Here is a 27,358-nt window from a genome sequence, read left to right on the forward strand (position 1 = left end):
CACTGGGTCCGGCCAACGGCGTTGTCGTGAGGTGGGTTGGAATAGCACTTTAGCATCCTGGTTGGGACAGGCTATGCCCACCTCAGGATGTTCTTAAATCATCAGTGCTAGTTGTGGAATAATTTGAATGACGACTATTTATGCAAGGCTAATTGTAGAGTAAACCTGATCAAGTACAGACTAGAGACTGTTCATCAAAGTCTATATGTTTTACCAATTATAAAAAATAGGTGGACGGTAGGAAAAGCTAAGCTGGATAGGGAATACTTGCCTTTCAAGTTGGCCCATCTCTCACATACTTCAGAACCAGAGATTTTAGGGCTACAAGGAATCTGAACTATTACTTGCCACACTTCCACATGCATTTCTTCCTAAAATTTCCAGCCCTCTGCTCTCAATTCAAAGACTAAACATTTGGATTATTTTTTTTTGTATGCTGTATGGCAGGGTCCTATTTCACTATTTTTCTATGTGAGTATCCTGTTATTGCAGCACGATTTGTTGAATTTTTTGTTTGTTTTTCAGTTTGTTTGCTTTTTTGGAGGCGCACTGACCGGGAATCAAACCTGGATGTCCCACATTGTAGGCAAGAATACTACTGCTGAACTACCCTTGTAACCCCTGGATTATCTTTTAAAAACAAACAAACAAACAAAACTGTCCCATCTCCTCCTCTCTCTCTCTCTCTCCCCCCTCCCCTACCCTGTCCATTACTCTACTTAGCAATTTTATAATTCGATCATTTACTCCCTTGACAGTGTATGAATGATATACCAAAGAAATCAGATTGGAGAGTTGCTTACATTTGCCTGTACAAAGATGCTCACACAGCATTATTTAGAGTAACAAGAAAATTGGAAACAATATTCATGCCCATTAGAGTAATGACATACAGCAATATGCATTTTCATGGAATGATGGTCACAATACATTAAATGAAAAATAATGTACTGAACAAAATGGACAATATTCATCCTTTCATTTTCTTCAACAAATATTTACCATGGCATCCACTGTTCTAGTCATCAAGGTTATGGTAGGGAACATCATGGGAGTCTACAGTCTGTTGAAGAGGCAGACACTAAGCAAATAAAAGTACAAATACAATTTTAAATGGTGGCAAGTACTATGAAGCAAAATGCAGGATAATGTGAATTGATAACTACTGCCAATAGTAATACCTGTATGTTAGTAAAGTGCTTATATGAGTGTGGGTAAGTGTATATAAGAAAGGCTAGAATTATACATATATGAATTCAACAGTGATGAGCGCTAAATGATCTCACTTATACCATGTGCTTCTTTTGTAACCAGAAATAAACTTCTTTTTTTTAAAGAAATGGGTTTACTAAACTTGTCATTTAGTTTCTTCACTTACGTGTCAGGCAACCACTAGATTTAGTGATCAGTTATTTTCCACCTTTGAGATAAAATATGAATTTATATTTACTAACCTTAGAGTTCATAAGCACATATTACTTTTACACATGTGAAAGTAATAGTAATAGAAAGCTTTGAGAAAAAAAGGTGCCAGGCAGATGGCATTTTCCCAGTCAAGACAGCTGGTCATTAAAAGCAGGGGAGCCCTTAAACCCCAGCACTCACCAGCACCCAAGAGAGTCGACAACTCTACTTGACAACAATGTATGATCGATCCTTTGCTAAAACTGAAGCATCGGTTATAGCAATATGAGAGACCTAGAAGGTGATTAAATCATTTCTGACTCCTTATAAAAATATGCAGAGAATGGAATGATTTCTAAAAAAAACATATAAACAAACAAAAAAAAATATGCAGAGTTAAATTGTAACATTTTAACTTTGTTATTTATAGTGTTTCCTGGCTATTTACACAACCTGTTCTAGTACTTTCAGTAGCTCAGGCTCACCTGCCTCTTCTCACTGACACTCAGAGAACCCATGATAGGGGCAGGGGCTCTTCTCCAACAGGGCACAAAGGGTCAGCCCAGGACTCGCCTCTCGGGTGACCTCAAAGGCGCTGAGGCTGACAGCCATTGAGAACAGTTCAAGAGCTTACTCTAGAGTATCAAAGTTCCATTTTAAAAATTATTCATAATGGCAATGCTCATTTTTAAAACAAACATTGTTCAAAAAACGAAAAGAACTCAGAAGAAAGTTATTTTAAAAGTCTCCCAAATTCCCATCACTGTTAGTAGTGTCGTGAGCATATTCTTCTGCCTCTCTCTCCATGCACAGAAATCTACTGATATAATTTTTATACTGATAGGATTATTCACCTCTGTTTTAAAACAAGAGTCGAGTAGATATATTAAGTTTAAAAATAAGTAAAATTCAACTTGGGGGTGGAATATCAAGTGTCTATTCCTTGATCTGAGTGCTAATTACACGACTGTTCATTTTGTGAAAATGTGGGTTGTACTTTATCATCTGTGTACTTTGTCATTTTTGTATGTTATACTTCAATAAAATTTTTACTTAAAAATTCTTGATTAAAGATACGGGAAGATGACGGAATAGGACAGGTCATGTTCACCCCTGCTCCAAGGAACAGCTAGAGAAGGGAGGGGAAGGCGACTGGGACAGTGATTCCAGGGTGTAAGTAACCTGGGAGAGTCTTCTACACCACACAGGGAGGCCCTGGTGGGAAAACCTGAAGAACTGAGACCCAGAGAACTGGAGACCTTCCAGCTAGTGCAGCAGCCTGTCATGCCTATTTCCAGGTGGAGGCCTGGGGCCCTCAGATGTGCATGGACAGGGAGACAGTGACTAGGAAGTAAGCCAAGCCGCGGTCCTTGAAGATGCTCATGCAGCCTCCAGCAACCCATGACTCACCCCACATCCCACGCACTTGAACCCTGACTCCCGAACCCCAACATCACTCCAAGCACTCCTGCCCCTATGCCCCTCCCCACACACACCTGTCTCAGCCTTACCCACCTGTCCCGAGCAAGGACAAGTCTCACCTCACCCCTCCACAGATCTGTGCACCTGTGCCCAGCCCCTTGATCCCCCCCCGACCCCTGCAGGTGGTCCCCTGTGCACCCAGGCCCCAACCATTCACTTTCATACCTGGGCCACACCCACCCCAGCCCACACAGTCGCATAACCCCACCCCACACTCCCAGTTCTGCACATGTGTACATCAGTGTAAGGACCTCCGAGATATGCACACGCACAATGCACACCAAAGCCACACCCCCCAGCTCTGTGCAAGCAGTGACCTGTGCATCCAAGCTACACCAGCCCCAGCCCATTCAAACACAACCCCAGTCAGTTGCCCCTGAGCTCTGCGCATGCATATACCAGGACCCCACCCCACAGACCCCCACATGCTCACAACTACATTCTCCCCGCTGGGCATGCATGCATCCGTGCACCGACGTCTTGACCCCTATACCCCAACCCGCTGCCCTGTACACGTGTACACACCCTTGTCCCAGGCCCGGCACAAGTGCCCTGATGCCATACCTGGCGGGGGTTCATGGTTGCATCTGTGCTACACAATACCCCCTGCACACACATGCACCCCTCCCCCAAACCCCCTGCCCACACCTGCAAACCTGAGCCAGGGCCCCTTCACCCAACATCACATGCCCCAACCAACGTTCTCCTACCCCTGCGACCTGTGTCCCACCCCTACACGCTCACACATCTGCACCCCAACCCCCCTGAATCCCCCCACCTGTGCAAGGACACACCAGTGCTCTGCCTTCCTTGTGCCCTGACCTCTACACTACCTACCCCAGCCCCGATACCAATGACCCCCACTCTCCACATGCCCAACAACATCATGCTTGCACACCAGCCCCCGTGCATCTGCTCAGCAACCCCATCCGCCTCCTGCTGCGCCCTCCCACTGTGTCCCCCACACCGCACCTTGCTCCTGCACTCGAAGGCTTGCCTGAGCTGCACCCCACCCACATGGCCCCCACTGCACCTCCACAATGCGTGACCTACACCCCATGCTCACAGGTGTCAGTGTAGCATCACTAAACTGTGCCTATACCTGCGCTGCAGCCCATCACTGTACTGTTATGTCCCACATATGGCTCCACATCCATCCCGCAAATACAAAGCTTTAGACTGCTGAAGGAAATAAACTTCTATAACCCTATCAAGATATTTACATGCCTCGAAAGCAACAGAAGATTACTAAGATGTCATGATGCAGACAGATAGAGCTCAGTCTAACAAACAAATTAAAACACCAGAGGAGACACAGACTTTGGAACAACTAATCAAAGATGCTCATACAACTATAGTAAATAAAGTCAATGGGATGGCTAATGACATAAAGGAGATCAAAAAGATATCAGAAGAGCATAAAGAGGAATTTGAAAGAATAAATAGAAAAATAGCAGATATCACAGAAATTAAAGATGCAGTAGACCAAATAAAAAATACACTAGAGACATATAACAGCAGATTTCAAGAGGCAGAAAAAAGAATAAATGAACTAGAGGACAGGGTAACTAATTTTGAACACACAAAAAGCAAATGGCAAAAAAGATGGAAAATTTTGAACTGGATCTCAAGGGAGTGATGGAAAAAACAAAGTGCACAAATATAAGAATCATCTGTGTCCAAGAAAGAGAAGAGAAGAATAAAGGGCTAGGAAGATTAGCTGAGGATATAATGGGGGAAATCTTCCCAAACCTTGTAAAAGATATAAATATGCAAATCAAAGAAGCCGAACAAACCTCAAATAGAATAAATCCAAACAGGCCTTCCCCAAGACACGTACTAATCAGACTGTCAAATGTTGAAGAGAAGCAGAAAATCCTGAAAGCAGCAAGGGAAAAACAATCTATTACATACGAGGGAAACAACACGGAGATGAGAAAGCAGTGGTTTGATATATTTAAGATCCTGAAAGAGAAAGACTTTCAGCCAAGAAATCAGGACCCAGCCAAATTGTCCTCCAAAACTGAAGGACAGATTAAAATTTCCACAGACAAACAAATTCTGAAAGAATCTGTCAACAAGAGACTGGACCTACAAGAAATACTAAAGGGAGTTCTGCCAGTCTAAAAAGAAAGACAAGAGAGGGAGATCTGGAAGAAGGCAAGGAATTGAAGAGTACCAGTAAAAGTAACTTAAAGGATAAAAAAAAGAAAGAGGGAATAGAATGTGTAGATCTGACAAATAAAATCCCAAAGATGGTGGATCTAAGAAATGCTTTTACTGTAATAACATTGAATATTAATGGATTAACCTTACCACTTAAAAGATACAGATTGGCAGACTGGATTTAAAAATATAATCCAGCTATGTGCTGCTTACAAGAGACTCATCTTAAACACAAGGATACAAACAGACTGAAAGTGAAAGGCTAAAAATAGATGTTCCACACAAACTGTAACCAAAAGAAAGCTGGAGTAGCTATAACATTTTCAGACAAAATAAACTTAAAATGTAAAGACATCGTAAGAGATAAAGGACACTATATATTAATAAAAGGGACAATTCACCAAGAAGAAATAACAACCATAAATGTTTATGTTCCCAATCAAGGTGCTCCAAAGTACATGAGCCAAATATTGGCATGGCTGAAGGAAGCATTAAATGTTTCAACAATAATGGTAGGAAATTTCAGTACACCACTGTTCTCTATAGATGGAACAACCAGACAGAGAATCAGCAAGGAAACAGAGAACTTCAATAACTTGGTAAATACATTAGCCCTAACAGACATACATAGATCATTACACCCCCAAACCAGGATATCCATTCTTCTCTAGTGCTCATGGAACATTCTCCAGGATAGAACATATGCTGGGGCACAAAACACATCTCTATAAATTTAAAAACACTGAAATCATTCAAAGCACTTTCGCTGATCACAATGGAATGAAGATGGAAATCAATAACAACCAAAGAATGAGAACTTCCACAAATGTAAGGAGATTAAATAACATATTCATTAACAACCAATGGGTCAAAGAAGAAATTGCTAGAGAAATCAGTAGTTATCTAGAGACAAATGAAAATGAGAATACAACATATCAGAGCTTATGGGATGCAGCAAAGGATGTAAGAGAGGGAAATTTATTGCCCTAAATGCCTATATTAAAAAAGAGGAAAGAGCAAAAATTGAGGACCTAACTATTCAACAGGAGGAACTTGAGAAAGAACAGTAAACTAACCCCAAAGCAAAGAGAAGAAGAGAAATAATAAACATTAAAGCAGAGTTAAATGAATGGCACAACAAAAGAACAACAGAAAGAATCAATAAAATCAAAAGTTGGTTTTTTGAGAAAATCAATAAAATTGATAGGCCATTAGCAAAGCTGACAAAGAAAAAAAGAGGGAGGATACAAATCAATAAAATAAGAAATGAGAAGGAGTACACAACTACAGACCCTAAAGAAATAAAACAAATCATAAAAGGATACTATGAACAGCTATATGCCAACTAGACAACTTGGATGAAATGGACAAATTCCTGGAAACACACAAAGAAGCTACACTGACCCAAGAAGAAACAGAAGATGTTAACAAATCAATCACAAATAAGGAGATTCGATCAGTCATCAAAAATCTTCCTACAAAGAAAAGCCCAGGGCCAGATGGCTTTGCAGGGGGATTTTATCAAACATTACAAAAGGAACTAACACCAATCCTGCTCAAAATCTTCAAAAAAATTGAGGAAAAAGGAACACTACGTAACTCATTTTATGAAAGTAACATCATTTTAATACCAATCCTGGGTAAAGATGCTACAAATAAGGAAAACAACAGGCCAATCTCTCCAGTGAACACAGATGCAAATTCTCAACAAAATATTAACAAATCGAATCCAACAACACATTAAAAGAATGATATACCTCAAACAAGTGGGGTTTATACCAGGAATGCAAGGATGGTTCAACAGAAGAAAATCAATTAATGCAATCAGGCACATTAACAAAGTGAAAGAGAAAAATCACATAATCATCTCGATCGATGCTTAACAAGCATTCAACAAAATTCAACATCCTTTTCTGATAAAAACAAACACTTCAAAAAGTAGGAATCAAAGGTAACTTCTTCAATATGTTTAAGGACATATATAAAAAACCCATAGTCAGCATTGCATTCAATGGAGAGAGACTAAAAACTTCTCCATTAAGATCAGGAACAAGACAAGGATGCCCTCTGTCACCACTATTATTCAACATTGTACTAGAAGTTCTAACTAGAGCAATGAGGCAGGAAAAAGAAATAAAAAGCATCCAAATTAGAAAGGAAGAAGAAAAACTTACATTATTTGCAGATGACCTGGTACTATATTTGCGAAATCCTGAGAAATCTAAAAGTTACTTGAGCTAATAAGCAAGGTGGCTGAATATAAAATTAAAGTGCAAAAATCAATAATATTTCTGTATACAAACAAAGACCTAACTGAGGAGTCAATTAAGGAAAAAATTCCATTCAAAATAGCAACTAAAAGAATAAAGTACCTAGGAATGAACTTAACTAGAGATGTAAAAGACTTGAACACAGAAAACTACATAACATTGGTAGAAGAAATCAAAGACCTAAATAGGTGGAAAGACATTCCATACTCATGGATAGGAAGGTTAAATATAGTTAAGATGTCGTTCCTACCCAAATTGATATACAGATTCAACACAGTACCAATCAAAATTACAACAACCCACCCTGAAGACTTGGAAAAGCTAGTTACCAAATTCATCTGGAACGGAAAGAGACCCGAATAGCTAAAAGCATTCTAAAATAGAACAACTAAGTGGGAGGATTAACACTTCCTGATTTAAAAACTTATATAGCCACAGTGGTCAAAACAACATAGTACTGGAACAACGATGGAAGTATTGACCAATGGAATTGAATCAAAAGTGCAGAAACAAATGACCAAATCCGTGGTCAACTCATCGTCAACAAGGCCCCCAAATCCACCGAACTGGGACAAAATACTCCTTTCAATAAATGGGCATGGGAGAACTGGTTATCAGTAGCCAAAAGAATGAAAAAGGACCCTTCCTCACACCCTATACAAAAATTAACACAAAGTGGATCAAACACCTAAATATAAGAACCAGTACCATAAAGATCCTAGAAGAAAATGTAGGGAAACATCTTTAAGACCTAGTAAAAGGATAGCTTCCTAAACTTTACACCCAAAGCACAAGCAACAAAAGAAAAAAATAGATAAATGGGAACTCCTCAAAGTCAAATGTGTTTGCGTCTTAAAAGACTTTGTCAGAAGGGTGAAAAGGCAGCCAACTCAATGGGAAAAAATATATTTGGGAATCATGCATCGGATAAAGGTTTAATATCCTGTATATATAAACAAATCATACAAACTCAACAACAAAAGAACAAGCAAACCAATTATAAAGTGGGCTAAAGATATAAACAGGCATTTTTCTGAAGACCAAATAAAGATGGCTAAAAAGCACATGAAAAGATGCTCATTTTCCTTAAGGGAAATGCAGATCAAGACTACAATGAGATACCACCTCACACCTATAAGAATGGTTGATATTAAACAAACAAGAAACTGTAAATGTTGGAAAGGATGGGGAGAAACTGGGACACTTACACAATGCTGGTAGGAATGTATTTGGGTACAGCCACTATGGAAGACAGTTTGGCAGTTCCTCAGGAAACTAAATAGTGAGTTGCCCTATGACCCAGCAATACCACTACTCGGTATATACCCACAAGAGCTGAAAGCAGCAACACAAACAGACATTAGCACACCGATGTTCATAGCAGCTCTATTCACAATTGCCAAAAATTGGAAACAATCCAAGTGCCCATCAACAGACGTATGGATTAACAAAATGTGTTATATACATATGATGGAATATTATGCAGCAGTAAGACAAAATGACATAGTGAACTACATGACAAAAGGGATGACCCTTGAGGATGTAACGTTGAGTGAAATAAACCAGAAACAAAAGGCAATATACTGTATGATTCTACTTTTATGGCCATGGTAAAGGTAAAATCAGAGTCTTATAACACAGAATACAGGGAACCTAGAGAAACATGGAAGCTAGAGATGGGTGAAGTTAGCTAATGAGGTTGAACTCCAATGTAAGGAAACAGGCAGAAGCGAAGGCGGTTCACAAGTACGTCTAATATTACCATATTGAAGGTGAACATGATTGAAAGGGGTTGTATAGACTCATGTGTTCCCCTCACACTACAAATATAAATAAGCCCTTGCACTACTGCAATGGTATGAATCTTGTACAAAGAGTGTATAATTTTGGGGTATGGGGGAAAAATACCATTGCATGCTATGGGCTATGTTTAACAGGAAGACATCAACAGTACTGCAGCAATACCAGGGATACATAACGGGGTGGGGGACAAGAATTAGGGGGAGATTGGGATTTTCTATTTGGTGAAGGTGTGTTTATTGGCTCTCTTTCTCCTGGGGACAATGAAATTATCTAAAAGTGATGGACTGTTGACTTTGGACGTTATACATGAGGCCTAACAGATGGAGGTGGCTGAAAGACACATTGACTGAGAAGTCAACTGGAAAACAATGCTGTATACTATAATTGAACATTGCACTGCTACAAAAAAGTAACGAATAAGGCGGGCAATGATGTGGGACATTGGTGAAGCAAAATAAGCCAGAAACAAAAGAGCAAATAATGTATGATCTCATTTAGAAAATACTTATAAGAAAACTGGGGTCTAGACTGTAAGTTCTTATAGTAGTCACACTTAGACTGCAGTGGTAATTGATATTAGTGGATTTTGAGGGGTTGTTTTATATACTTATAACCAGGTATATAGAGAAAAGAACAAAGCCAATCAGGTCATGATTAAGATAATTCATGGGTGAGGAAGACATTGCTGTATTGTAGAACTTCACCTACTATTTGAGACCAAAGGAAGAAAGATTTATTTTGTCCAGAACCTAAATTTCAGTAGCACATAATCTAACAACTTTTCTGGATAGATCATTTAAACAATCCAAATACAGGAAGCCCAGAATAAGAATGAGAGCCTTTAATTCTGTATAGTTTATTGTAATGCCTGGATACATCCCAGAGTATATTAAGCAGATAATCAAAAAGTATTGCAAAGTCCATGAGGGATGGGAGAAACAATAGGAAACTATTAAACTTTACCACTGGGGAAACCCCAGATACTGTGTCAAACATGAGGGACACCCAAGTCAACAGGCCAAGCCCTTGATCTCAAGGCTTGCTCTTATGAAGCTTATGTATGTAGTGGAAAAGCTTAGCCTACCTATAGGTATGCCTAAGAGATACCTCCGGAGGACCTCTTGTTGCTCAAATGTGGCCTCTCTCGCTCCACCTCTAAGTCCAACTCTGGAAGTGAAACCATAGCCCTCCTCCCAGGTGGACATGACATCCAGGGATGAAAGTCTCCCTGGCAGTGTGGGAGATGACCCCCAGGGATGAGCCTGGCCCTGGCACCATGGGATCAACAATGCCATCATGACCAAAATGGGGAAAAGAAGTGTAGCAAATAAGATATCAGTAGCTGAGAGAGTTCAAATAGAGTTGGGAGGCTACTCTGGAGGTCACTCTATGCAAGCTTCAATTAGACATTGCTACTATCACAACTTGCCAAACTCCAACCAAAACCATTCCTGCCAATCTTAAAGAATACCTAGGGCATTATATAAGATTCTACAAAGGTTCCATGCACTTGAGTTACTTTTTAGAAACCTACAACCTCTAGATGGGTCCCTGGACCAGATAAGACCTGAAATGCAGAGGAGCCAGCCTATCCAGAACATCAACTAGTTTCATGTCCCTATCCCATATTATCGACAGCCCCTTCCAATGTGAAAAAGTTAGAATAGTCATAGCCCAAATGCCCTAAAAGAGTGGTATAGAAAGATCAAAGCTGCCAGAGGAGTTACACAGAAAAGGTTGGGTTTAACAAATGAGCATGAATGCTGAATCATTATACTGATATTCCTTTTAGTCTCCAGTGGAATTGTAACTCATATTAAACTCTGAAATCTGTTCTACAACTACCTGTTTCAATATACTTTGAAACTTATTACTTTTTTGTATATGTGTTATTTTTCACAAAAAATTAAAAAAAGAGAGAAGGAAGAGTACAATAGAGAAGATAGGATTTAACAAATAAATATGACTGCTGAATCAACGTACTGATATTTCTTTTGGTCTCCAGTTTCTTGAAGAAGTTAGAAGAAAAAATGAAAAATCGTGGCGCTGTAACCCATACCAAACTTTAAAATTTGTGGTATAACTACTTGTGAAAATGTACCTGGAAATTTATTGCTTTCTTGTATATATGTTATTTTTCACAATTAAAAAAAATGTTAAAAAAAATTCTTAAGTAAATTGACACTCCAAACAAATAAAGGAGGGGGTCAGGGGGAGGAAACACATACACTCCTCAAACCAGTGAAGTCCATTTTTATGCAGTGTCTTTCATATAATATTCAGTATCTTAAAAACTTATTTATTATTTGTTAATGCACCTTCACACAAACTTAATAAGGAATTCTAAGTCCAAGATTGGGTAAACAGGTATTCACTTTTCTTCAGTGGTATTAAGCATAAAGTATAAACAGTTTTGCAAAAAATCTCAGTGCCAAACTAAGATTCCCCCAAATTGGGAGATCTTTGATGGATCAACATATTGTAATACAGCCTGCCCTTATGATGACTAAATACCTAAACTGATGAGCCACACTTGCCATGACCCCACTAACCACAATGTCTGTCAGAAAACATTAAAATATATGGATAAAGCAAAACAGCTAAAATTTGAGATTTATAAACTGTACATAATAGGTGTGATCTGTCCCGCCATTCTCCCCATCCACGAGTTTATCCATCTCTTTAAACACTGTTTTGTATATGCTTTATGATATTTTGATTTCACTGTTGAAACCAAAATTAGCACCCAAAACAAAATAAATGAGGAAATGAATCCAAGTACTTATGCAACACAAGTGATGAATCCAAACAGAGAACTTTCAAATATCTCCACAGAGATATGCTCTCCTTTCCCAGATGGGACCATGACGAGAGTGCTGACTCAGGGTGGGAGATTTCAGAGGGGCTGTGGCAGTCAAGGCTAGCAACCCGAACCGTTCCATTTCTCCTGCAATCCTAGACCATCTCTCCAGAGACTTCACCCACCTTGAACCTATTTTATTTCTAGGCTACAGAGCTAATTAGTTTCTCCATTCTACGTCTTCCATCCATCACATTGATTTTACAATCAACCTGAAGCCTAATCAGCAACATCTTTTAATGGTATTTTCTCCAACATCCCATATATATTTGCTCTTCCCACTAAATGAGATCTTCCCACTAAATGAGATCTATCCAAAATCCACCATGAATCATCTATATCAATGAAACCGAATAGCAATGAAAAATTGAACCCAGCTCCTATTTGTTTACTTTCAGCTTTGAAAAATAGCCCATGGAGTAGTTCCTTCACAATGGCCACAGATGTATAAATGAGAGAGACTATTCATATTCATTATATTGTTAATATGTGCAATTTCTAATTTTTCACATCCTTGACAACATCCTCAAGGAAACCTTCAAAGACAACCAACACATTAAATTCCCCAACAGTTGTTACCATAATAACCCTTTCCCAATAATCCATATCCTATGCATCCTAATTAACAATATCACTTATACCCCTTACACTTTGTTTTGGAGGGATCTTTTGTATCTACTCATTCTCCTCCACATTTTTCTGTTAGACACATTAATGTCACAACGGGTATGAATTATCGAGAAAACAGCACTACACTCACTGGTGATTTCTACCTACGTCTTATTCTCCTCTACATTTCACCTTCAAACTTCTAAAACCTGCGGAATTATGGACCTAGGTACATATAACCTCTTCTGGTCCTCTCAACCCCCCTTCTCAGAAACATGCGCAAAAGGTCACTTCGTATCTTGAGCCAATAGTTTCCTCCTAGAACCACTATATTGTTACTCAGTTTGAAACACCTCTTTAGGACTTATTTTTTATACAGTCTGACTCTTCATGAAATTCTTCGTTCTTCCTTAATTTATGCCTTTATTTATTCATTCAACAACGCATAGGACATACTATGTGTGAGGCATAATGCCAAATAATGTAGAAATCATGGAGGGGAGGGACTTCTATTCCCTATTCATTTTTCTCGAACTGCTTTGTTTGAGTGCCAGAGGCTTTGCTTTACTCTTTCACATCTCACATTCAATTAGCTGCCAGTGTAGGCAAATTTTTCCTTCGCATCATCTCCTGCTTTAATTTCATTTTCATTTTTCCCCATGTTCCAAATTTAAATCCTTATTATCTTGTACTTACGTATCTTCAAATGTTTCCTTCCAATTTATCTCCCTGCCTTGGGGGATAAACATTCTACTTTAAACAAACACATTAATTGAATCCTTGCAATGACCCAACAGAGATAAGAATTATTACTCCCATTTTGCAGACAAGAAAGCTAAGAGTCAATAAATATACTGTCAAAAATCACACAAGTAGGTCTGGGTAAATGTAAACTTTCTTTTTACAACATGACTATCTCCCATTTAGACAGTTTTGTTAGGGAGATTGGTTCAAGTGGGAATGTAAGGTATGAATTACTGTGTTGAAGTGCAAACGCACAGGAAACCAGAACAGGTAACCCTGGGAAGGAACAACAGACCCTCCTTGGAAATAAGATTTGATATGGAGAGGAAAAGAGAAAAGTCAAAGGTGCAGTCTTGGAGAATGGAATACTGAAAGTCTCTGTAACTAACTGTCCATCCAAGCCCGGCCTCTCTATCAACTCCCATTTATGTCTCGGCAGTATAATGAGGGCCCTGCAGCTGGTATATATTCATTCCAACCTTAATATTACCTCTTAATAGTTGTATGATTTTAGAAAAGTATGTAACTTCTCTGTGCCTGACCTGGGTACACTAAGGATAATAATAATGATATGTATTTAAATAAAAGAAAGACTGAGGATTACCAAAGTGCTTAAAATACTTGGCTTATAGTAAATCACATCCTCAACATTTGTAAAATATTATTTGAAAATCTCCATGTATTTCCCTTGTTTTTAAATAATTTAAAGTTGTTGGAGTTGTGTAGTATGGATTTAATTATCTGTATTTCCTTTAAATTTGTTCATTAAAAAAAAAAAAAAAAGACTCAGAAGCCAAGCTGGGTTGGCTTATCTGGGATATTTCCCAGCAAGTCAAGACATGCTTCTGATTCTAATGAGGTCAATGAGGGTATTTTAAACACAGTGTTTCTCTCTTGGTTTATAAGATAATTGACCACATTTATATAATGAGAAACATGATCGGTTTCCATTTTATCATGGAAGGAACATAATGAAATTTCAATCAATGGATTAACTTCCTGTATAACCAAAGAGCAGTTTTTCAGTCTACCAGTCTCAGAGTTCTCTCTACAATGAAAGATGAAATATAGTTCCTTTTGCAAGAGCTGCCTGGTTTTACAATTCTCTCTAAAGAAAGGTATAGCCATTTTAGTGTTTGCAGTTAAGGAAACCTCATTTAAACCAAAGCTTTTCTTCTAAAACATAATTTTTCGCAATCCTTAAAACAGTAATTAATCAAAATAAGTACAGGAAGGCAAATAGATGCAAACAGTTTGCATTCATGCTCTTAATTCTGCCTAACTCCAAAGGAAAGTTCACCTCTTGGGGAAGTTCACGCATTTTCATCAGGTTGTACTACTGCACTGAAAGATCTCAGCCAGTGACAGACTCATTATTTGCTCCATCAATACTGTACAAGATTGTCCTAAGGCTCAGCGTATACCCAAACTTAAAGAGTGTGCTTGAAAGGGGAACAGTATATTCATTTCAGCGGGTTCCTTTTAATCCTTAAAGGAATGTCCTCAGGCTAAAGAAGAGAGAAAAAGAATTATGTTGCCACAAGAATTCAGGCAACACATTCCAAAGCACACTTAGAGAGTTCCGTTTCATCCTCATACTGGATGTATTGATTTCCCTACCCACATTCAGCTGGTGGAGGAGAACGGGTGAGTCTTTAATGTGACAGCTTCTCCCCAGACTGGAAGAACTTCTAAAATGGATGAGCTGATAAATAGTACCAGATGTCAATTAAGAAAGGAAAAATATGACCCTTATCTTTGCAGCTTTATTTCTATGGTCTGTTTGCTTATTAAGTGATCCAGGAGTGGATGAGGGTCAGAAATGAAATAAATCTGTTTTCATATAAATCCGATTTCCAGTTTCCTTTTTTTCTGGGTTGTTGGAAATGCAGACACACTTCTAAAAACGCCCACATTCCCTTCATTAGCACTCTCTTCATTCATCTGGATTATAAACAGAATAATCGTTTCCTACACATCAGCTGTGCAGTCAAATAAGTATATTTCAGGCATCCCCTCTATATAGTAATAAGTTTTATTTTCTACCAAATCTTATGTAATCTTATTAATACCAATGTCCTTCATCCCTTAATTCATTAAAGAGAGACAGTGGCTTCAGTGTTACATCAGTGCTATGTCCCACCCCCCGGCCCTTCTCCCTTGTCATACGATTGATTCTGAAGAGGCATTTGGAAAAGGCACCCAAAGCAGACACCATGAGTAAACACACTGCGATTTCCAAGGCGGATTCTGAAGCTTCATCCAAAACCCACATGTTTCCAGTAAGGCACACCTCACCCTGGCAATGCTTGCCTTGCTATAGAGAATCAAACAAACTTCCTCCAAAGTTAACTTAACACTTTCTTTTGAACTGGGCTCCTTTTGTTGCTCCCTGCATATGACAGTTATAAAAGGAAAAGAAAAAGCCTAAATCTGTTCTAGGAACGTTTAATGTGCAAATCCTTCCAATAAACAGGGAAGCTCAAAGAACTGTGACAATTCATTAGTCAGAACAGAAAGCTGCTCTAGTATTAATGGGTTTGTAGCCCCACATGAAAACATAGAGAAAATAGGCAATTATTTCTTTGAAAAAAATCTCATGGAAACTACAATTACTTTCAGAAGAAAGAGCACACTTCAGAGATTGCATTAATCAGGATTTAGTAGACTGAGGTCACAATGGGACTGACCTTCACTAGCAAAGCCCAGCAACTGTCATTAATTACGCGGCAGCCTTACCCTAACCTGAAAGGAATCATTTCTCAAAAATCACTATTCTAGTACTACGGGTGTTTATACTAGAATAGTGATTTTTGAGAAATCACTATTTCTCAAAAAATAGTGATTTTTGCCCTTCTAGTGAAAATTTGACACTGCCCTTAGAGTTCGAACGACCAATCTCATGCTACCAATAGCCATTTTCACCATCAGACGCTGCGTATTCCTTCCCAGGTAAACTAGGTCTGCTGCAAACTCAGGAGTTTCTTACCATCGTGAGCCAATCTTTCCTCCAAGCAGAGTCCAGCAGTCAGACGCGGTGGCCGTTGTGCCGCTCCCCACAGCCACTGGAGCCTTTGGAGGCAGAGAATGTTTCATGTGGTGCAAATGTATCGCCACCGATTGTATTTCAGTCCCTCAACTGCTGGCCTCGAAGCTTTGGAAATCGGCCAAGCCAAGCGCGAAGAGAAAGAGTTGCCGCTTGCAATTTCAGAATTCCCCCTAGAATGTGCTTTTAAAGACGCGGGCCCCTCATTCTGCATTTAGCAAATACCAAGGACTGCTACATTTCAATCACTTTTCTCTCTCGTTTCCTTTTAAACTGAGATGAATCTTGTTGCTTGTGGAAGGAAATCATAGCAAGAGCTCAAGCTGACCCAGGAGACACAGCTCCAACATGGCCAGACACCAGTGCCTTTCCAAAGGAAAGGAGAACCCTGCCTAGAGAGAAACGAGGGAAGAGAGGCAGTGCTACCTAGCACTCCAAGTCCCAGCAGCTGGATAATTGATGGGTGTTTGCAAAGTACTCTGAGGAAGAAACACAGGACAGAAGTCTGAATTAAATTATTTGGAATAATGCTATCAAATCTGAACAGTTTGGAAGAAAAGTTCCTCATGCTATATTTTGAAGAATAAACTGGAAAATCTTCAAATACAGGCAGGGTCTTCTAAGAGGCTTTACACCTAGCCCATGCAGCTTAATTTTATTAATCTACTGGGCTCTTTGCTGTTCCTATATTTTTACAACATTTTATTGCTTAAAAATTGTATTGCAGAGAGATTCAGTCATAAACTATTCAGTAAAAAACTGGAGGAAGGACTTCAATCAAAGCCCAGGCCAGGACTCTTTAAGATAGTATTTCAAATTAACAACATCTTTTTATCTTACCATGTAATTAATTGGATGGTAAACATGTTATTTCTATATAAAATTCTTAAATGGCATCGCACTGACTATAAGACAGAGCTAAGACTACTTATCATGGCATATAAGTTCCTTCATAAATTGGCCCCTTGATGTTTCCTCTCCTGCCATACCCCTACAGGTAATCTATGTTTCAGCCACAGGGAATCTTGTTCAGTTCCCTCAAATCCCTATGCTTGCTCACTGCTCTGGGCCTCTGCACACACTACACTCTTCCAGGAATGGTATTATTGCTTGTCCACACAGGGGCTCTTGCTCATCCGTCAAACCTGGTGCCTGGGTCATCCCTTCTGATTTCCTGGATGGACTGCATGATGAGCTGAAGTCTGGAGGAGCATGAAAACCAGTGTGCATCATCATTACATATACATTAGAGCCCAGCACAAATCTAAGGAGATTTAGAACCCGTGCTTTTCCTGCAATGAGAAGGGCTCATTCAGAGTGTTGGCGCATTTTTCCCTCAGAAAAAATTGACTTGCTTTCCTCAAATAAATTAAAATTTGGGAGAAACAAGGGAATATGAAGGAATTTTGCATTGTCTGCTTCCTGACTGAATGCGGACTCTATCGCTGTTAAAACTGTTTGGACACTTAGGTTAATCAAAACTGTTGGACTTTTTAGACCGATCTTGTCACAGCCCCCAGAATCACCGAATGACCTTACTAATTCTCCACCCAGGACACTATCGGCAACAAAGAAAGTGCAGGAGAGAGAAAAGTGGAGCAAATTAGGGTTTTCTCTCAACTTGTATTTTATATTTTTTCATCGAAAACCTCTGGACATGTAAAAGCCAGTCCTTTCTACAAAGGCTCCATGCATTAGGATTCACTTCCAGAAAGCTACAACCTTTAGATGGGTTCCTAGACCAGATAAGTCCTGAAATGCAGAGGGCTCAGCCTCTCCAGAATATCAACTAGATCCGTCCCCCTACCCCATATTATCAACAGTCCCTTCCAACATGAAAAAGTTGGAATGGTGAATAGCCCAAATATCCCTAAAAAGTGGGAGAAAGGTCAAAGGTGGAGTTATACAGAGAAGGCTGGGTTTAACAAACATGTATGACTGCTGAATCATTATACTGATATTTTTTTTAGTCTCCAGTGTCTTGGAGCAGCTACTAGTAAACCTAAAATTGTGGAGTTGTAACCCAGACCAAACTCTGAAATCTGTTCTACAATTAATTGTTATGTTGCGCTTTGAAATTTATTGCTTTCTTGAATATGTTATTTTTTTACAAAAAAAGAAAAAAAAGTTGACTGTGATGATAAATGCACAGTTATATGATGATACAGTGAATCACTGTACCTTTTGGATGATTACATGATATGTGAATGTATAATATATATCAATAACACCCCATCCTTCTACACAGGGTACAGCAGTGAAAAGTGTCAGGCCAGGGAGTGAAAGTCCCAGGGCACAGCTACTTCCCTCCCTGCTGAATGTGGAAAGGTGCCAAGGAAGGAGAAATGCTTTCACGCATGTGTAAAAATAGCACCTATTTTCATTGAGTGTTTTCTTATAGAGCAAGTCCATTTAATTTACCTTTTTATTCAAATCTTTATTGCAGCCTTAAAAGATACTGAAGGACTCATTACTCAATATTTTAAAATGCTGGCTGCACGCTAATAAAAACTTAATTTGGCATTCTAGAAAAGTAGTCACTATAGAGTGGAAACTTCCTGTGGTCACTGCAGTACTCACTTCCTGCAACCATTATCTGGGGTTCCCTTGTGGACAAGAACCCAGAGAAAGTGAAGAAGAGTGGGTCCTCATTATTCACTGCAGAACTACACCCATTCACCACCACCCCCAAATAGAGAAAAGGAATGGGGAGTGCTTATCTTTCCCTGCTTCTCCCACACCAGTTTTGACCCCAAATCCCATGTTCTTGCATGGCGTCAACATTTTGCTCTGTCATTTGGATATCTCTTCCCAGCCCCGCCGTTGCAGTCAATCCCTGCAGCAGGGCTCTGTGAACGCAACATGGTTATTTAATGGTCAGACTCATGATTATAGAGTCCCTCAGGAAGAACTGCACGGGCAAGATGGTGCTTTCAAATTTAACCTCAAGAAAACCTACTCAGTCTAAGAAGCATAAAGCACGTAGGGATGCCTTTCAGTTTCTAATAATGTTTCAAAGATTTCTGTTTCAATAGATTGCAATTGACGTTGGCAGAGGAAAAATCAGGTCAAGGCCCTGAGAAAAAGAAACATTCACTTCCTAAAACCACCCAGGATGGCCAAGCATTTATATTACGAAAACAGTTCCACGAGGGAAAACACATGTCATCAGGAAAATATTTACATTAGTTTCAATTATGGCATTACTTATGATATGCAAAATCACAGAAGACATTTCTAACCACGGAGGGTGGTTACAACAGCAAGGAGATTAAGGAGACAGCAGCAAAATGTGAGTGCTCTTGGCAGCAATCGCAAAGCTGACTCTTTTACAGGGTCTAAAATAGCTAGCAGAAGGCATGTCGTAGGTTTTCCAGACAGTCCAGGATTATAGCAAGAACTGTCGAGAGGCCCCAAGTCTTTGCAGACTATCTTGGTTTAACCTTGATCATTCCTGTTCTTCTTTTCCACCACAAGAGGGAGCTGCAGCACAATAAGGGCACAGTTCGCTCTCTCCAAGTGGTAACTAGATTTTCATGGCCACATATACTGGCATACATGCCCCAACCAGAAAAGAATGGGACGACTCACTTGTTCAAAACAAACTTTAGAAGCTGTCCTCCAATTGAAACTACTCAGGTTTTTCACATGCACTATATGTGCATTTATAGCGTAATCATTATGTTTTCTTTTTCTCTCTTACCTACCTTGACATCAGGATTTGCAAATCACTTGAAAGATTTTATTTAGACGAGGATACTGCAGATAAACATTCCAAGCATTAGGATATTGATTTTGTAACTAATGACTTTAATCACATGGAACACATTGGATTGACTTATGTACAGATTAAAAGTAATATGCAATTTATCTTTCACTCCCCAATTCTTTCTGCAAGTTTTTTTTTTTTTTTTTTTTTACATGGGCAGGCACCGGGAATCGAACCTGGGTCCTCGGGCATGGCAGGCAGGCAAGCACTCTTACCTGCTGAGCCACCGTGGCCCACCTCACTCCCCAATTCTTTTGGCATAAATGAATGACCCAAGTAAGAGCAAGCTTCTGAGGCACACTGCTGAAGATTTAGTGACAGTGAACAAACAGCCTAATGAACTCTCCTCATGAACCTTTGCCCAAATTCACGTCTGTATCCATTCCTTGTTTCTGCTTCTAAACACTCTGCAAAAGCTGCAATCAAGATGAGTTTTAATTTGCTTCTGAAGAATTCAACATAAGCCCATTTAGAAAAGTGATTATCCCTCAATTACGTGCAATGAGGCAGGTCCCTCGGTGGGGTCCCAAAAGGCAATCATGGGGACTGCTGCAGGGGCGAGGTCTGTGTCTGAATCGATGGAGGAACTCCCTTTACACGACAATTCTACAAAGCTTTTAATATATCTTAAAGTCAAATTCAACCACGGTCATGAGGGAGAAAATGTAAAACACTCCATAGAAACTGCAGAAGTGTTTCAAAGATGGTCTTGAAGTTTCAGTTATGCAAACTTCCACTTTATGCAAATATGCACGTGAAGACATTTTGTGCTGCAAGGTGGAGCTGGGGCAGAAAGACCAGCTCTCCTCATGCCACTACACTCCAGGGGAGAAAACCTACGAGTCCAAAAATCCTAAATTTGAGCCTGGCTTTCTAGGCCATTATGAAGAAATTGCTGATGTAGGATGGAACATATTCTATTTAACAGAGTGTTAGCTTGATTTATAAGCTTTATGTATTTAGATACAAAAAGCCCCATATAAAATTTTGTACTCTGGCCCCAACAATGTGGGGAGAGTTTCTTTACTTCTCTCTTGACTTCCCTTTATGGGTTGGGTTCAACTTAGTTATTCTTAGTTAAGCTTCTGGGGGGATGAGAATTGTGTAGAGATCTGGAAGTAAGAAACCTGTGGCTGCTTATTAAAATTAAATAAAATGATAAATTCAGTTTTTTTAGTCATGCTTGCACATTTGAGGTGCACAATAGTCCCATGTGGCTAGTGGTGACTGGACTGGGCAGTGCACACAGAGACCATTTCCATCACAACAAAAAGTCCTATTGGACAGTGCTGCCCTACAGCAGGACTAGAAACTGAAAAAATGTAACATGGGAAGACTGGAACAACTTGCAAACTGAATGTACAAATCAGTAAGTCTGCATATGTGGAATGACAGTTTAAAGTGACCACAGGTGGACATTATAAATGATGTCATCTGTTGGGTGACTGTCTGTATTACATATCTCAAACTGGCCACCTGTGGGATGAGTAATTTTTTTTAGCTTCTGCTTTTTTGTAAACATCAGACCCTAACATTTAAAAATTGGGAGAATGGGGGAAGGATGGTGGCATAGTAAAGTGTGGGATTTAGTTTGTCCTCCAGAGCAGTTAGTAAATAGCCAGGAACAATACAGAATAACTGCTGGGGCCACATCAGTGACTGGACACACAGCATATACCAGTCTAGACCAGGTGAAAGAGCTGAGACCCCACACAGAACTGGATGTCCTGAGAGCTGCAGAGGCTGGCGTCCTTCCTGCATGGACATGGCAGGCTGGTTCCCTGAGGGGAAAAGGATACAGACTTTACTAGCAGCAAGGGCTCAGCTCAACCAAGCTCCAATTGCAGAAGAAATTAACAAATTCTGACTACTGAAAACAGGTCCCCAGCACAGATAAACCTGGAATAAACACTAAAGGAACTAGGGCTTTTCGCCCAGGCAGGGGGTGATGGGAAAAAAAAAATTAGAGGCTTTCTGAGCTGGACAGCACAAAATACTGGGAAAAGGTCGGATTTCAAGAAAAGGGGGCACATAGAGCCTGAAGATACACAGAGCCCCATACCAACTTAAGTTCTTGATTGACAAACCAAGGAGCAGGGCCCAGTCCAGAAAAGACCTCTTTTTTTAAGAAAAAAAAAAAAACTTTTATCAGATCATTAGATAGAACTAAAAGGACTCACAGGCTCCAGCACTGCCCCAGGCAAGGGCAAAAGGAAAGCTTGTCTGAGAAACAAAGTAACTTAGTCAAGTGAAAGGGGTTAATTCCCTATAGGCTTATCTTCCACAAGTAAAGGGGAGCAGGGCCCAGTTCAACTGGAACCCCTCCTTCAAGGAATTAAGACCTAGGGACTGGAAAGCAGAAACAATCAAAGCCTACCTATCTCACCTCTGTCTCAACCACACCCCTGGCAAGGAGAGTCTGCTGAAATTAAAGGCACCACATTACTTTAAGCTGCTGGGAAGCTGCGGGCAGACAAGCGCCACATACTTGGCATGACAGGAAAAGCGCAGAGTCTAGAGGCTTCATAGGAAAGTCTGACAACCTGCTGGTTATCACCTTCAGGAAAACTGATGCTGGCAACTCTTTTCTCCTGAGACATGGGCCTCTCTGATCTGGGTCTGACTGGGTCTATAATATCTGAGAAGACCCTCCTTAAAAAAAAAAAAAAAAGGCACCATATAGGTAGGGCAAAAAAAACAAAAAAAGAACTAAAAAATTCTCATCAGTGAAAGAGAACCTATGCTAAAGGTCTAGAATAAGCTGAATGGAATATCAAAGAATAGACTGAGAACAAAGCCATCCAGCAAGAAAACCCTAAGTAAAAGAGTGAAAAACAATCTCCAGAATAAACTAATTAAGGAAATCAAATGCCTAGACACCGACAAAAAATACCAAGGCATACTAGGAAAATCGAACATATGTCCCAGTCAAAGGAACAAACCAATACTTCAACTGAGATACAGGAATTGAAACAACTAATTCAGGATGTTCAAACAGACCTGCAAAATCTGAACAAAAACCAAATCAATGAGTTGAGGGAGGATATAAAGAAGACACTGTATGAGCGAAAAGAGAAACTCAAAAACTTTGAAAAAATAAATCACAGAACATATGGGAATGAAAGGCGCAACAGAAGAGATGAAAAACAACACCGGAAACCTGTAACAATAGTTTTTTGAAGAGACAGAAGAAAGGTTAGTGACCTAGAGGACTGGGCATTTGAAATCCAATACCCAAAAGAAAATATAGGAAAAGAATGGAAAAATATGAGCAGGGTCTCAGGGAACTGAATGACAACATGAAGCACACAAATGTACATGTTGTAGGGTATCCCAGAAGGAGAAGAGAAGGGAAAAGAAGGAGAAAGACTAATGAAGGAAATAATATTAGAAATTTCCCATCTTTTATAATAGACATAAAATTATAGATCTGAGAAGTGCAGCATACCCCAAACAGAATAGATCTAAATAGACATACTCCAAGATACTTATTAATCAGATTGTCAAATGTCAAATGCAAAGAAAGAATTTTGAAAGCAGCAAGAGAAAAGCAATCCATCATATACAAAGGAAGCTCGATGAGACTAAGTGTGGATTTCTCAGTAGAAACCATGGAGGTGAGAATAGAGTGTTATGATATATTTAAGACACCGAAAGAGAAAAACGGCCAGCCAAGAATTCTATACCCAGCTAAACAGTCCTTCAAAAATGAGGGGGATATTAACATATTTTCAGACAAACAATCACTGAGAGAATTTGTGACAAAGAGACTGGTTCTCCAGAAATATAAAAGGGAGCATACAGGCAGGTGGGAAAAGGCAGGAGAGAGAGCTATGGAGAAGAGTGTAGAAATGAAGACTATCAGTAAGGTAAAAAGAGTAAAAACAATTAGATCTGACATACAAATTCCAAAATACAAAATGGTAGAAGAAAGTGCTGCCTTTACAATAATAACATTAAATGTTAATGCATTAAACTCCCCAATCAAAAGACACAGGCTGGTAGAATGGATTCAAACACAGGACCCATGTATATACTGCCTACAGAAGACTCACTTTAGATTCAAGGACAAAAACAGGTTGAAAATGAAAGGTGGGAAAAAGATATTTCATGCCAACAACACAGAAAAGAGCAGAAATACCTGTACTAATATCCAACAAATTAGACTTCAAATGTAAAACAATTAAAAGAGACAAAGAAGTACACTATGCATTAATAAAAGAAACAATTCAACAAAAGACATAACAATCATAAATATTTATGCACCAAGCCAGAGTGCGCCAAAATACATAAGGCAAACACTGAAAAGTGTTTGCCTTATGTAGGGAAAGTCGACACCTCTACCATAATAGTCGAAGACTTCAATTCTCCACTCTCATCAATGGATAGACTATCAAGACAGAGGATCAATACAGAAACAGAGATTTTGAATAATGTGATAAATGAACTAGATTTAACAGATATTTACAGAACATTCCACCCCATAATAGCAGGATATACATTTTCTCAAGTGCTCATGGACAATTCTCAAGGATAGATGATATGCTGGGTTACAAAGCAAGTCTCAATAAAATTCAAAAGACTGAAATCATACAAGGAACTTTCTGGGATCATAACGGAATGAAGCTGGAAATCGATTTCAGGCAAAGGGTCAGAAAATTCATAAACCAATCACAAGAGCCTGAATCAGCCATCAAGAAGATCCTAAAAAAGAAAAGGCCAGGTCCAGATGGCTTCACATGTGAATTCTACCAAGCATTCAAGGAAGAATTTGTACCAATCCTGCTCAAACTCCTAAAAAAAATTGAAGAGGAGGGAAAGCTACCTAACTCATTCTATGAAGCCAACAAAACCCTAATACCAAAGCCAGACAAAGACACTAGAAGAAAAGTACAGACCAATCTCTTTAATGAAAATAGATGCAAAAGTCCTCAATAAAATACTTGCAAATCAAATCCAACAATACCTTAAAAGAACTGTACAACATGACCAAGTGGGATTTTTTTCCAGGTATGCAAGGCTGGTTCAACACAAGAAAATCAATTAATGTAATACACCATACCAATGAGTCAAAGCAGAAAAACTACATGATCATTCAACTGATGCAGAAAATGCATATGACAAATTTCAACATCCTACCTGATGAAAATGCTTCAAAGCATAGGAATAGAAGGGAACTTCCTCAAAATGATAAAGGGAATATATGAAAAACTCACAGCTATCATCATCCTCAATGAGGAAGAACTGAAAGCTTTCCCTCTAAGATCAAACACAAGACAAGGATGCCCACTGTTACCACTGTTATTCAACATTTCAACATTGTGCTGGAAGTTCTAGCCAGGGCAATTAGGAAAAAAAAACAGGAAAGAAAATGGATCTGAATTGGAAAGGAAAAAGTAAAACTCATTGTTCGCAGATGATATGAAAAATCCAAAAAAATCTACAACGGGGCTACAAGAGCTAATAAATGAGTACAGCAAAGTGGCAGGGTATGAGACCAATACGCAAAAATCAGAACTGTTTCTATACACTAGTGATGAGCAATCTGAGGAGGAAATCAAGAAAAAAAAATCCATTTACAATAGCAACCAAAAGAATAAGATATTTAGGAATAAATTTAATTAAGGATACAAAAGTTCTATATGGGTACACACATGGTTCAGTGGTAGAATGCTCGCCTTTCATGTGGGAGACCCGGGTTCGATTCCCAGACCATGCACCCAAAACAAACAAACAAACAAAAAAGTCTTATACACAGAAAACTACAAGAAATTGCTAAAAGAAATCATGGAAGACCTAAATAAACGGAAGGGCATACTGCGTTCATGGAAGGGAAGACTAAATTATAGTTAAGATGACAATTCTACCCAAATTGATTTGTAGATTCAATGCAACACCAATTAAAACCCAAACAACTTACTTTGCAGAAATAGAAAAACCAACAACCAAATATATTTGGAAGGGCAGCGTGCTCCAAATAGCTAAAAATATCTTGAGAAAGAAAAATGAAATGGGAGGTCTCACACTACCTGACTTTAAAGCATTTTACAAAGCTACAATGGTCAAAACAGCATTATACTGGCATAAAGATAGATATGCTGACCAATGGAATCGAACTGAGTGTTCAAAAATGGATAACTGATCTTTGATAAGGCAGTCAAACCAACTCACCTGGGAGAAAGCAGGCTCTTCAATAAATGGTGTTCACAGAACTGGATAATCCACAAGAAAAAGAATGAAAGAGGACTCCTATCTGACACCTTATACAAAAATTAACTCAAGATAGATAAAAAACTTAGACATTAAACTAAGGAAATAAAACTTTTAGATGAAAATGTGGGGAAAATCTTAAAAATCTTGTAACAGGAGGCAGTTTCCTAGACCTTACATGGAAAGCATGAGCATTGAAAACAGGAATAGATAAATGGCTCCTCAAAACTAAACACTTTAGTGCAGCAAAGAACTCTGTCAGGAAAGTAAAATGGCAGCCTACACAATGGGATACAACATTTGGAAACTACATATCAGATAAGGGTTTAATATCCAGAATATATAAAGAGATTGTTCAATTCAATAACAGAAAGACAAACAACCCAATTAAAGCAAAGGCCAAAGACATGAACAAACACTTCTTAGAAAAGGAAATACAAACGGCTAAAAGGCACATCAAAAGATGCTCAACTTCACTGGTTACTGAGGAAATGCAAATCAGAACCACAATGAGATATCATCTGATACCCACTAGAATGGCCATTATCAAAAACAAAAAACAACAAAAGCTGAAGAGGTTGTGGAGAAAGAGACACACTTATTCACTGTTGTTGGAATTTAAAATGGTACAGCTGCTCTGGAAGGCAGTTAGGTGGCTTCTCATGAAGGAAAATATAAACTTGCCATATGATCTGGTAATTCCATTGTAAGTATATATTCAGAGGAATTAAAGGCAAGGACACAAGCAGACATTTGCATACCAATGTTTATAGCAGAGTTATTCACAATTGCCAAGGGATGGAAAAAGCCCAAATGTCCATCAACAGACTAGTGGATAAACAAGCTGTTGTATATACATATGATGGTCTATTACACAGAGCTAAGAAAGAATAAAGTCATGAAGTGTGTAACAATGTGGATGAATCTTGAGGATATTATGCTGTGTGAAATTAGCCAGAAACCATTGGACAAATATTGTATGGTCTCCTTGATAT

General features: G+C 39.0%; 1 protein-coding gene across 4 annotated transcripts in view; it reads right to left on the minus strand.

Annotated features, from left to right (window-relative positions):
* The window catches only part of PLD5 (phospholipase D family member 5), a 453,172-nt gene that overhangs the window by 346,524 nt on the left and 79,290 nt on the right, over window positions 1-27,358 (minus strand). For 2 of the 4 annotated variants that reach the window (XM_077167819.1, XM_077167823.1), the window contains exon 1: window positions 16,328-16,443. The exons of the other annotated variants lie outside the window; for them this stretch is intronic. In XM_077167819.1, the coding sequence (XP_077023934.1) occupies window positions 16,328-16,330 (3 nt within the window). In that variant the 5' untranslated portion in view covers window positions 16,331-16,443. Of the gene's footprint in view, window positions 1-16,327; window positions 16,444-27,358 lie in introns of those variants that run through there. 4 annotated transcript variants of the gene reach the window in all.

The sequence above is a fragment of the Tamandua tetradactyla genome, chromosome 7, assembly GCF_023851605.1.
Source record: "Tamandua tetradactyla isolate mTamTet1 chromosome 7, mTamTet1.pri, whole genome shotgun sequence".
Classification (NCBI taxonomy): Eukaryota; Metazoa; Chordata; class Mammalia; order Pilosa; family Myrmecophagidae; genus Tamandua; species Tamandua tetradactyla.